Consider the following 11,903-nt stretch of genomic DNA (forward strand, 5'->3'; position numbering starts at 1 on the left):
AAAAAAAGAAGAAACAAATGATATATAAATGCATATTTCAGATTTTTTTTTACAATAAGGAGATATTATAGAAATTTTTAGTCAACAAAAATGGAAAGATCATTATGGTTAAGTGGCAAAATAAATATGCATTGTGTCAAAGAGAAGAATAGATCATATAACATTGGTGTTTCATTACCAAGAAAATATAACATGGGTGTCATTATGAATATTTTAAACCAAAACATGTAATTATTTAGGAAATTTACCCTATAATTAACAAAATATATAAATGTCATGGGTGTCAAGTGACACCCCTCTTTGTACGTTGCCTCCGCCACTGGTGTTGTAGTCTTGTAGACTGACGTTAATTGAAAACCAGTAAAAATGGAAATTAAGTACTAGCAAAAAAAATGGGAAACCAGTAACCCTTTTTAAAATAAAAAATTTCAGTTTATAGACGGCCCAGCTAAATCATATTGGGTTTTAATTTATGAGAAGCCCATTGAGAAGTTGTGAGAGTGTTATAAAGCAAACGAAGGCCGCCGTAAGTAACCCATACACGGCGGAATGAAACTAGCCGGCCGGGAGACTCAACCGACGGCGTCGATTCATCAAAACATATATTAAAGAAAAAAAAAAACAAATAAGAAAAAAGGAAAAAAACGAATGAACTGCTCAAAAACGTATATGATAAATAAATAAATAAATAAAACGCGGCGACGAGAGTAAAACCCAGTTTCTCCGTTGCGTCATCTCTCCGGCGAAAGCTTTTAGTGCCCTAAATCCCCATCGTCGCTCTTCCTCAATCTCTCTTTCTCCACTGATTCAACTTCTCCATCCCACTCGTTTCCCTTGCCATTGCTCGTCACGGTGAAGCCCTAGCTATTTCCTTTTTCTCAACGGTGAAGAAGAGTTGGAATTTCTTGTTGGTTCTCTCAGGGGGTTTTGTTTGGGATTGGTGATTCTGTTCGTTGTTTCCATCTGAGTTGAAAATTAGGGTTTGTAGCCAGTTTCGCCGATGGCTCCTGGGCGTAAAAGAGGAGCGAACAAAGCCTTGGCCATAGGTGAGCTGAGATTGGGTGATCTCGTTCTTGCTAAAATCAAAGGCTTCCCTGCTTGGCCTGCTAAGGTTTGTGTCTTGCTCTCTCTCCCTACTCTTTCTCTCTCTCGGTGTTGATGCTTCGTGACGTTTTGATTCATGATCATAGTTTTTGTTTTTGTTGGTCTCGCATCTACTGTTTTTTTTTTGTGTGGTTAACTTTGGCTCGCCACATACACTCAACGATCTGTTTTCAAATCTCTCACCTTAGTAGGTTTTTTGTGCTCAAGTTTGAAGGCCAGTAGTGTAATCCTCTAGCTTATTCTTAGTTGTATCTCTTATGTGCAGAGCTTTGTATTTGTTTGAAGTGATGTTAACACTGGTTGAGCTGTGTGGGATTGTGCAATGTGACTTAATTATCTACTGTGAACTAAATGGTTTTCATTTTCAGATCAGCCGTCCCGAAGATTGGAAACAGGTTCCAGACCCAAAGAAACACTTTGTTTATTTCTTCGGAACACAAGAAATGTAAGCCGGCGTCTTCTGTGTTTACTGACTGTTGCGGGATGTATTTTACCATGACCCAGAAAGTTATATCCATCTTTTTTGATAGTCAATACGTCCTGTTACTGTGATTCTTGGTTTTTTTTGTAGTGTGAATTTGTTTTCTCAATATTAGTTGTTGACCAAGTCATCTTCTTGTAATGCAGTGGTTTTGTTACGCCACCTGATATTCAAGTCTTCACTACCGAGGCGAAGGATAAATTATTACAAAAATGTAAAGGTAAAACAGTCAAGTACTTTGCACAAGCTGTAGAGGAAATCTCCGCTGCATTTGAAGAGTCGCAGATTCACAAGTCAGATATATTGGATCCAGCAGTTCATGACGGAAAATCTGATAAGTTTGATTCTAGGTCTGACCCTTGTCTCGGTAAATTAGTTGAGGATAATGGTGCAGAGACAAAGCCTGGCTTAGGGGAGCAAGATTCGTCTAAATCAAATGACAGAACCACATCCCAGAGTAGTGAGCCGGTGGAGCATGGATCACTTGACCCTATCTTAAAGGTAGCAGATTCTAGGGATAAAATTGACGGTGTCACTCGCACTGACCATGGAAAGAATTCGGCCAATGGTCAGAGGATAATCAAGAAGACAGCTGGTGACACGAAGAAAAGAAGTAAAGATGAGGTTCATAGAGCCAAACGTGTGCCTGATAATCGAGCACCTTCTGACAGTCATCTCCTAGGACAGAAAAAGGGTAATAAAAAGGGACACGAGCATGGCAGTAAAATAGAATCTCGTGACAATAAGGTGGTTTTGGATGTGAAAATCGCTAGTTCTAAAAAGTCGAAAGAGTTGCTGAAAGAGAAACCTATCGCCCGAGTCTGTGGTGAGATTTTAGAGAAGAAAAAAAAGTTTGAAAGTAAACTAGGAAAGTCTGCATCAGGAGTAGATGATAGTGAACGTGCTGCTAAAAGGGCACGGTCTGAAGATGCGAAGGATCAAAAACAATGTAAGAGAAAACATCTTCTTCCTGTTAGTGAAGGCAAGGCTGAACTATCTGATTCTACTGGCGTTGTATCTAGTCTAAAGCCTGAGACTGTGTTAGGTGCCCAGGGAGGAAAAAATCAATTTGATAAGGAAGCAGTCGCTTATACTAAGCGCCGCAAAGAGACAGTGGAGCACACAAGTGTTTCCTCTTTTTCTGGGTCTCTCAATAAAGAGGGGACAAATCATCCTGAACAGAAGATAACTTCATCTTCTGATAGCGATGTGAAGGTTCCAGCTGCTCAGCTGCCGAAGAGACGGAGGGCGGTTTGTATCTATGACGATGATGATGATGATGAAGACCCAAAGACTCCAGTTCATGGAGGGTATACCAATGTTCTCAAAGCTAAATCAGCTTCTACGGATGGTCCTAAAAGGAGTAAACATCCTGAACATAAGATGAAGTTATCTTCTGATAGCGATGTGAAGGTTCCAGCTGCTCAGCTGCCGAAGAGACGGAGGGCGGTTTGTATCTATGACGATGATGATGATGATGAAGACCCAAAGACTCCAGTTCATGGAGGACATACCAATGTTCCCAAAGCTAAATTAGCTTCTACGGTTGGTCCTAAAAGTGCTTATGCATCCCATAATACTTCTATTAAAGCAAAGCTATTAGCTGGATCTGCAGAAAGTGCAAAAACTGGGAAAGTACATCTGTATCAACAAAACAAGAAAATGGAGGGGTATAACTCACCTATGGGAAAACCAGTCAAGGCGTTTCTCCCAAAGAATATCAAGCCGAACTTGAGTTCTCCTAAAAATTCGCATCAGTTGGTTTCATTTAAGAAACAGGTGACAGGACAAAATAAAACTCTAAAAGTCTCTGGTTCAGGAATGCCAGATAGCCTGGAGGGTCCTTCAAACAGCTCCTCTATGGGAAAACCATTCATCGAGCTGACTCCACAGAATGTCAGGCAGATATTTAGATCTCCTAATAAGTCTCCTCAGTTGTTTTCAACTATGGAGCAGGTGGCAGGACAGAATAAAGTTACGAAAGTCTCTAGTGTGGGGATCCCAAAAAAATGCCAAGGTGATTTTTCCAAGGACGCAATGGCTGGTTCAGATATATTAAGCTCTTCTCATTCAGAGACAACAAATCAGAGAAGCAAACCAGCTTTGGAAGAAAACCCAACAGGCACTCCAAAAGTTGCAACTTGTCTGAACGATGTTGGAGTGTCAACAGGCAATTCTGAGAACTTGTCCGCTGACATGTATGTTTTTATTGTCTTTCCCTTTGTCATTGATATGTTCATATTTGCTTGGAGGTTAAAGTTTAATGTTTTTTTTTGTTATCATAGGATTACTGGCAATCAAGAAAATGGAAGTGCCACATTGATCAGTTCTTGGATGCCAGATTCTTCTTCATCTCTGAAGCATCTAATTGCAGTTGCCCAAGAAAAAAGAAAACAAGCACATTCACATACTTCACCTATTGTGAATATAGAACATAATTCCTTTACCATCGATCCAATGCAGACAAGTCAAAGCCCTTTCATGGTTCAGAATGTTTCATCTTCTGCTGGCGATGCCATGCTGATTGTTGCTCAGGAACCTCAAGAAGATTCTACTCCATCAATTCATGGCCACCAATCCCCATCAAGTAACCAAGTGGGGACTGAAGAGAAGGAAGAGAGAAGATTTAGTTCAGGGAGTAGGTCGGTTGAGGGTTCACTGAGTGGTTCCACTGAGGCTGCGATTTCTCGAGATACGTTTGAGGGAATGCTAGAGACCTTATCCAGAACTAAGGAAAGTATTGGACGTGCAACACGCATGGCAATTAATTGTGCCGAGTATGGGATTGCCAGTGAGGTGAGTGAAATTGTTACCTCAGGTCAACACATTTCTTCTTTCTGTGGTTTCCTCTTTTTTAAGACCGCCAGCCAGAATTTCCTATGATAAACTTAGGAATAGACTGCAAATGAAGATTTAATATAGTAATGTACCTTTGCCAGCTGAAAATTCTTGGACAAAATTATTTACAGCGTTTGATGGGGTACTTTTATCGTGTTTTGTAGGTTGTGGAACTTCTCATTCGAAAGTTGGAAATTGAGCCTCATTTTCGTCGTAAAGTGGACTTGTTCTTTCTCGTTGATTCGATCACCCAATGTTCCCATAAACAAAAAGGTAAGCCTTCTCCTGAATGGATGCAGTTTCTCTTTCCAAATTGTCAATTTTCTGAGGCGCTTATGGTATTTTGTTTTTTTCAACTGTATTACTCTCTACGGTCAAAGAGAAATTCTTTGTTTATCTTCTGTATAACTAATAAGACTAAGGTGATCGTTCGTGATGCATGTGAATCTTCTTTAGGTAAAACAGGCGGTTTGTATATTCCTACTGTGCAGGCAGCCCTTCCACGCCTTCTAGGAGCTGCTGCTCCTCCAGGGACTGGTGCTCGTGAAAATCGTCATCAATGTCGCAAGGTTCTTTTACTTTTTGTTCGTTTCGAGGACAGTCTTATGTTTTTGTTGTTCAGAGTTAGTGATCTCTTGCTCCTGCTAGGTATTGAGGTTGTGGCTTAAGAGGAAGATTTTCCCAGATTCTCTTTTACGTCGTTATATTGGTGATATTGGTGCTTCTGGTGATGATAAAACTGTTGGGTTTTCCCTACGACGTCCTTCTAGATCTGAGCGTTCTGTAGATGATCCTCTAAGGGACATGGAAGGGATGCTTGTTGACGAGTATGGGAGGTATGCATTATACTTATCTTGTTCTGTAGTTCAGCTTTCCAGATTTAATATATTTGATGGGCATGTAGAAGCTTAGTAGGAAATTTTTAGCCTGAATTAATTGTTAGAGACAGTTTTATTGCTGTTCGGAAGAGTACTGTTAGTTTATACGTTAACGAGTTTTTTCTGCAGCAATGCAAGTTTTCAGCTGGCAGGCTTTTTATCTTCTCACAATTTTGGAGATGATGAAGAAGATGAGGATCTACCAAGCACATCACATGAAGTTAAAAACATACATATGGAAGAATCAGTCCATGCGTTACGCAAGTTAGAGGCACATGATAGTTCGAGTGATAAACCTCACTGTGTAGTAGATGTCAGTGGTGTACGTGAAATGGAAGATGCGTCTTGTCAGCTGACAGATGACGTACCTTCGTATGTCTGTGGGATTGGAGCGAAGGAGGACTCACCGGCTGCAACCTATGCGACTGAGATCCCTCCTTTTCCAGCATGTTCTCCTTCGCTACCTCATGAATCGCCTCCATCTCCCCCTCCTCTACCTTCTTCTCCACCACCGCTGTCTCCGCCTCCACCCCCGACATCTCCATCGGAGCTGCCATTTTCGCCACCTCCCTCTGATCATTTTTTTACTCCACCACCCGCTCCATTGGCACTTCCACCGTCTTCACAATCTATAGCTCTAACTCGACCGTCAATGCCTAGCCATCCTTCATTACTAAATAAACCAGGATTCACTAACCCAGCACATGCATCATTGCAACATGAATACCAGATATCTATGCAGTGGAACCAACAGCTTCGGCCGAGCAATACCTCTTTTCTACAGAGACCTGTGATTAGGAATCTTGCCCCAGCACCATCCAGCCATTTTCCGTTTCCAAGCCTTCAATCAGAACCCCAGCGTTCCTCCTTTCCTCATCCTTACCCTTTTCCTTCTCAGTCAGTTGATGGGCAGCGACATATGAATGAGGAAGCATGGCGGATGTCTTCAAATGGACGTAATGCAGATACTCAAAATAGAGCCTGGATAAGTGGAAGAAATCCATTTCCAGGCTCTCTTACTGTTACAGACGGTATGCAGATGCGTGAAACCTTTGTTTTGTCAGTTTGTTTATGCTACTTCAGTTGGTTATGATTCTCCTTTAGTTGATATTGGTTGTTTTATTTGCAATGACAGGTTTCTTTCAGCCGCCTCCCGAAAGACCTTCAGGGACAATGAGCTATCAGTTTGCTGCTAATAACGTGCAAGGTGACCCGACAATTACAGGTGAGGCGATTTAAATCAACTAATCTGCTTTTAAGACGCTCAGAGATGCATATGTGGGATCCTACACGTTTCCCTACAATAACGTTTTATTCTGCCATTCAAGGTCATGCTGCTTCGCAGATGCTTCCATCTCGGCCAGACGTACCTTTCACGGCTCGATGGAGGCCACCCTGAAGTTTAAGGTAGACTACCTTTTGATTATTCGCTTACACTTTGATTAGCAAGCTGCTAGTGTCTCTTTTTTTTTTTTTTTTTCTTCTCTGTCTCTGATTTTCTATTTTTGGATTGTATCAAACAGTTCGAAATAGAGAACCTGCACTTTCTTCCATAAAGGGATTTTTGGCGGTATATTCACTTCCAGAGGCCTCAAAACTCTGCAGACTATTGTCAGGATATTGCTATATGTTGTAATTGTTCCTGACGAATGTATCACCGGATCATATTCTTCACAGTATATGCCCTAGTTTCTACTTTGGTTAGTACTCCTGTTACTCAGATACTGTAATTAGGCCAATGACCATGCACAGTTTTGTCTAGTTAAACAATTGTCAAGCTTTTAAGTCCTAATATATCGGGTGCAATCTTTTTTCTGACAAGAACCATCTAACTCAAAACTTTCTTTACTGGTATTTGAGACACGATCTTAAAAATTGCACATTTTATAAGGGTTGTATCTGCACACAGAAGTAATTAGGTTCTAAGGTAGTCACTATTGTGAGAAGTTCCAATATTAGGTGCAAGTCTGTCAATTTGCTCTTAATAGTGGTTCCCTAAATGGAGACCTTTCTAGTGTTTCTTGTTGTCTGTGGGGAAAGTCACTTAGAAGTTACTTGGTGAAGTCTCTTCAGTTCCTGCTAGACGATTCTTCTCAGTATTTTAAGTTTCTTGATTATTGTTCTTAACAAATGTCTGTTCTGTGCATAACCTAGGTTGTCTAGGCTGAATGCCTTAGCAGGAACGATGACGCATGCATTTCTCAACAACTGTGACTCCATTTACCCGGTTTTACAAGAATATCCGTATCGTTATCTTGTGCACTGCTTATCTGAAGTTGTTGAGGACTTGAGGTATCGGTTCTTTTGTCTTGAAATATATATCTTTTATTCTTTCAAACCAGACTTGTCTATGGCTGCTAGTTCAATCTATAAGGTTTCCAGCTCCCATAAATCGCATATCCTTCCAAAAGGATTCATGCAAAATAATCTCCAGAAAAAAAGAAAAAAAAAAAAAAAACTCAACCAGCATTGTGGATTTATGGTATTAAACTGTAGAATTTGCTGTATGAATAATTTAGTTTCTTGATCGACATGGTCTCTATGTTGTCTACAGATCTCTTTGGTCTTTCTATATCTGGTTTTCTAGTTTTGTATGTTGACTTCAACTCCGAGTACATAATCACTCAGCTGCACTATCTCGTGCTAGGTTTTACACTGGAACTCGGAGTGGTGGAAATGGCGTCCTGTTTGGATCAAGTTTCGGCGTAATCTCGAGGTAAAGACTAGACGAGAAATACGTCGCTCGGTGTGAGAATCTCACATTTGTTGCGTGGTTGTTTCAGGTTTTTGATTAGATTGGGATTAACTCAGACTTAGAAGCTTATGATTGGTTCTCTGAAGTCGGCAGGTTAGGTTTTTCTTTTGCATTCTCTCTTTGGAAGGTACAGTTTGTCAAAGATTCACCATTTAGTAAATACTTATTTGAGCATCTTTTTTCTGGTTAGAATTATTTTCAATAAAAAAGCATTGATAAGGCATAAGTATTCTAAAATTTTGTGTTCATAAAATAGCTACGAAGAGTCGAAACCGGTTAAAGCGCATCTCTATATCATGTGAATCGATCTACTAGAATATTCTAGAACTGAAAAGATCTAGCTCATCTCACTGTCATACAAGACTATGGGACTTTTGATTAAGTGATTTCAATAAATAATGTTTGTCTAATGAAGTGAAATTGGATTTGCCAAAACTGTCTAATTCTGAGCAAAAAGGTTCGAACTTATACACATATGTTGCAAGTTGTGCTATTAATTTTTTTTTACAGCAACAGCCAAAAATCACGGCCGCTTCTGCCGCCAACGTGTTACACAATCCTTTTCACACTGACTCGGCCATCACAAAAGAATGTCGGTAAGTGTAAAGTGGTTGTGGTGGTGTGACGCGTTGGTAGCAGTAGTAATGGCGATAGCATGAGCGATGACAGTGATGAAGTCGTAAGCGGCGATGGAAAAAAAAAAGAAGCATTGGTTGTGCCAGCCAGAAAAAGCAGTGACGGAACAGTGTCTACTTTTGTAGATGTTTGATTTAATACAACACTTGCAAATTTTTATGTACATTAGTTTGTTGGATTACGCTTTGTAGTTTATTGTTGATTGTTGAGATATAATTTGATAAGTTAGATCTACTCGCAAAAAACTAGCTCATATTGATTTAAAAGTTCAGTCTAAAATAACTGGTATTTACTTTCTTTTCGCTCGTTTCTATTGATTCATTCCAGGGTTTACATACCGGTGTGGCTAACACGTTGACACTGTGCTTCGACAGCACAACCCCGGCTACGTCTGGAAAGCTTTATTCAATAACACATATGAGGGAACTTTAAAATTAAAAATACGCAGAAAAAAAACGTTTCCGTTTGGCTCAATCCGAGTTACGGTTGAGTAGACCATAAAGACCACCACACAGAGAGACAGCCTTTGCACTTTAATAAAAGCATTATTAAATAAATGCATGAAAATACAATTTAGTATGTGTGACAAATGTATCATGAAACAAAAAGATTTTAACTACGCTACGGATATTGTCGTCGATACAATACAACCCCACCCTGAAAATGGTACAGCATAACTTTTATAACTTACAAAAAAAAAAAAAAAAAAACCAATCATTACATCATCAGAAGCTTCTTCCTTCTTTATAAATTTCAATTTTGGAAGTTTTTTTTTTGTTTCTTCCTTCAATATTTCTCTAATGTCTCTTTACTCGTATTTACTCGGCATTAAGCTAAAATAGCTTCTTTTGCAATTGATTCGTATAGTCCCAAAAAAAGAATAAGGCAGTTAAATAACGATAAACTGACCTTTTTAGTCCAGAGCCGTTTTGTTTCTCCGACCTGTTAAAGGCTTTGGTAATCCATCAAAGATTGAGCTTGTAATAGCCGCAGGTGTAAGCAAATCAGGTTTCAAGCTCCATTTTGAAGTTGGCCACAGAGACAATGAACCGTTACTGCTGTTACCGTCCGGATCTTGTAGACTCGAAGCACTCGAAGATTTTCTTACACTGCAAAAGCTGTCTGAAACTGGAGCATCCATCAAGTTGATTGGTATCGGATTAAAATTACTGTTCTCATATTCTGCTAGATTGGTTCTGCTTGAAGCTTTTGATCTCAAAGCTAAGCCTTTTCCGGCTATTGATAAAAACCCGCCATTGCTGCTACTGCTCTCTTCTTTCAACACAAGCTCTGGAGTCCGGGATGAAAAGTCGGCTTCAGATTTTTGGCGTCTCCTCATAAACTTGTCAGAGTTCTGTTCTTGAGAATTATTCTCTGGTGATTGGTTAACCTCTTCGATAAGTGCATTGACCAAGCTTCTAGATTTCCTATGGTGATTTAAGGGAGCATTTGTGGACGGGAAAGGTCTGAGATATTGATTATCATGACGAGAAGTTTCGGTCTTGTAATTTCCCATCTCGAAACATCCTCCATCAGAGACTGTTCTGTCTGCTGGTTTAAGCCCGTAATAACCTTGCAGTGAGTACATGGCTGGAGAGACTTTCTTCTCAGAAGATTTCAATCTCAGAGACTGAAACGAATCAAACACGTCCTCGTTGCTATGGTTTGGTGATTCCGGTTCGTGGCATGAACAGCCCTCTCTACAAACAAGATTCCAAGTATTAGAGCCATGAAAACAGCAGGACTACATGAGAATAGACAGCTTCAGTCCAACACAAACAAGGCTATTTGGCTAGCTCGCAGATCAAAAGCATGTCTGAAGAGGATATAGATATAGCATAAATAAAAGTACCCATGGTTTAAGGAGCCATTAGACAAACAAGGAGAAGGAGGATGTCTCCCAGGTAAAGGAATATGAAGAGACTTGAGAGCAAACATTTGAAGATCAGTAACAAGGTTATTCATCTTTTTCACATCTGCAACCTGAAAGTAAAAAAAAAATTAACAATTAGGAATAAACAATACAAGCTTCAAAAGCATTACAAGCTAAAAACAAATCTGAAATAATCCAAACAAAGCTCTCTGTGACAAATAACTTTTTTCCTCTCATGTGTTCTTCTTCATCATCATACCTCCCTCAATTCCCAAAATAAAAATAAAACATTTACACCAGTATCCATAAAATTCTAATTAAAATACAGTTGTATGTCAATTTTACACAAACAACATTAAAACCAAAAACAAAACCTAATTTTGATAAGAATGTTTTGATTTTATTTTACCTCAACACCGTATTTAATAGCAATGCCGGCGAGAGTATCGTACTTGGAGACGCGGTGTTCGATGTAACCACGGTCAGGGGAATCGGAACCATGAAATGGAGGTGAAGAGCTAGAAGGTGGAGGAGACGAGTTCGGAGACGGGATCCGGAGGATCTTCGATCTAGTAGGACTCTTCTCACGTGAATGTGAATTCTCCAATCGATCTAAGAATCCTCCGTAACCATTATTATCATCTCGGAATTTTCCATTGCTATATTCAGGTGTCCCATTACGACTAGATGAAGAAGATGAACTCCTTCTCTCTCGATCCATAAACATAATAATAATTAAAAATCCTACCTGTTTATTATTCTACACTAGATCTGATCAGAAAATTTATCATCAAGTAAAGGAACACACGAATCGAAACGGTGAAGATGAAGGAGGAGAGATTCAAAATTAAAAAAAAAAAAAAAAAAAAAAAAAAAAAAAAAGGGAGAAAAAGTGAATATTACAGGGAATGACGAAAGAGACGATGAGAAGAGAGAGGTGAAAGGAAAAAAAAACTGGTGGACTAGAGAGTCGAGTTTTTTTTTTTTTTTTTCCTCAGAGGATCGATGGTTGCTTAAGTTTTTTGTTCCCCAGATTTTCCGGGAAAATAAAAAAAAAAACGAAACGAAACGAAGAGATCTCTCTGTGATGTGCTCCTCTCTCGTCGCAGCGGTGGAATTATACCAAGATTTTATTTATTTAATGACCAATTAAAATTATGAGTTACTAGAAGACTAAATCCGGATTTGTAATTAATTAATTTGCATTATTAAGAGTATGCTTTGCCAAATTAAACTGCTAATCGAGCTGAAGAAACAGTAAGACTTTTATTTTAAAATTGACGACAACAAAAATTTGGTGAACCATAATTATATCATTTACCTAGATAAGGGTAAATA

General features: G+C 39.3%; 2 protein-coding genes across 6 annotated transcripts; one reads left to right on the top strand and one right to left on the bottom strand.

Moving 5' to 3' along the window:
• The first annotated feature begins 537 nt into the window (after window positions 1-537).
• Window positions 538-8,855, top strand: LOC104708274 (protein HUA2-LIKE 1). Of its 4 annotated transcripts, none has more exons than XR_015564395.1 (15): window positions 538-1,111; window positions 1,473-1,549; window positions 1,732-3,783; window positions 3,871-4,381; window positions 4,588-4,696; window positions 4,880-4,992; window positions 5,072-5,259; window positions 5,431-6,332; window positions 6,437-6,526; window positions 6,630-6,708; window positions 6,825-7,001; window positions 7,456-7,593; window positions 7,949-8,017; window positions 8,085-8,149; window positions 8,567-8,855. XR_015564395.1 is itself a non-coding variant. In XM_087462890.1 (10 exons), exons 1-10 carry the CDS (start codon window positions 1,001-1,003, stop codon window positions 6,698-6,700), a joined length of 4,224 nt encoding a protein of 1,407 aa, XP_087319016.1. In that variant the 5' UTR covers window positions 538-1,000; the 3' UTR covers window positions 6,701-6,713. The 4 variants fall into 4 exon arrangements, 1 of the variants encoding a protein (XP_087319016.1); XR_015564396.1 differs by having other exon boundaries at window positions 8,573-8,855; XR_015564394.1 differs by having other exon boundaries at window positions 8,085-8,790.
• A 362-nt stretch (window positions 8,856-9,217) lies between these two features.
• On the bottom strand, window positions 9,218-11,722 carry LOC104708275 (uncharacterized). Of its 2 annotated transcripts, XM_087462891.1 has the most exons (4): window positions 10,975-11,712; window positions 10,545-10,675; window positions 9,602-10,392; window positions 9,218-9,349 (listed from the first exon to the last, which is right to left on the bottom strand). In XM_087462891.1, exons 1-3 carry the CDS (start codon window positions 11,290-11,292, stop codon window positions 9,606-9,608), a joined length of 1,236 nt encoding a protein of 411 aa, XP_087319017.1. In that variant the 5' UTR covers window positions 11,293-11,712; the 3' UTR covers window positions 9,218-9,349; window positions 9,602-9,605. The 2 variants fall into 2 exon arrangements, with proteins under 2 accessions (XP_087319017.1, XP_087319018.1); XM_087462892.1 differs by having other exon boundaries at window positions 9,218-10,392; window positions 10,975-11,722.
• Window positions 11,723-11,903: the final 181 nt, after the last annotated feature.

This window comes from Camelina sativa, chromosome 8 (assembly GCF_030686135.1).
Source record: "Camelina sativa cultivar CO46 ecotype springtype chromosome 8, ASM3068613v1".
Taxonomy (NCBI): Eukaryota; Viridiplantae; Streptophyta; class Magnoliopsida; order Brassicales; family Brassicaceae; genus Camelina; species Camelina sativa.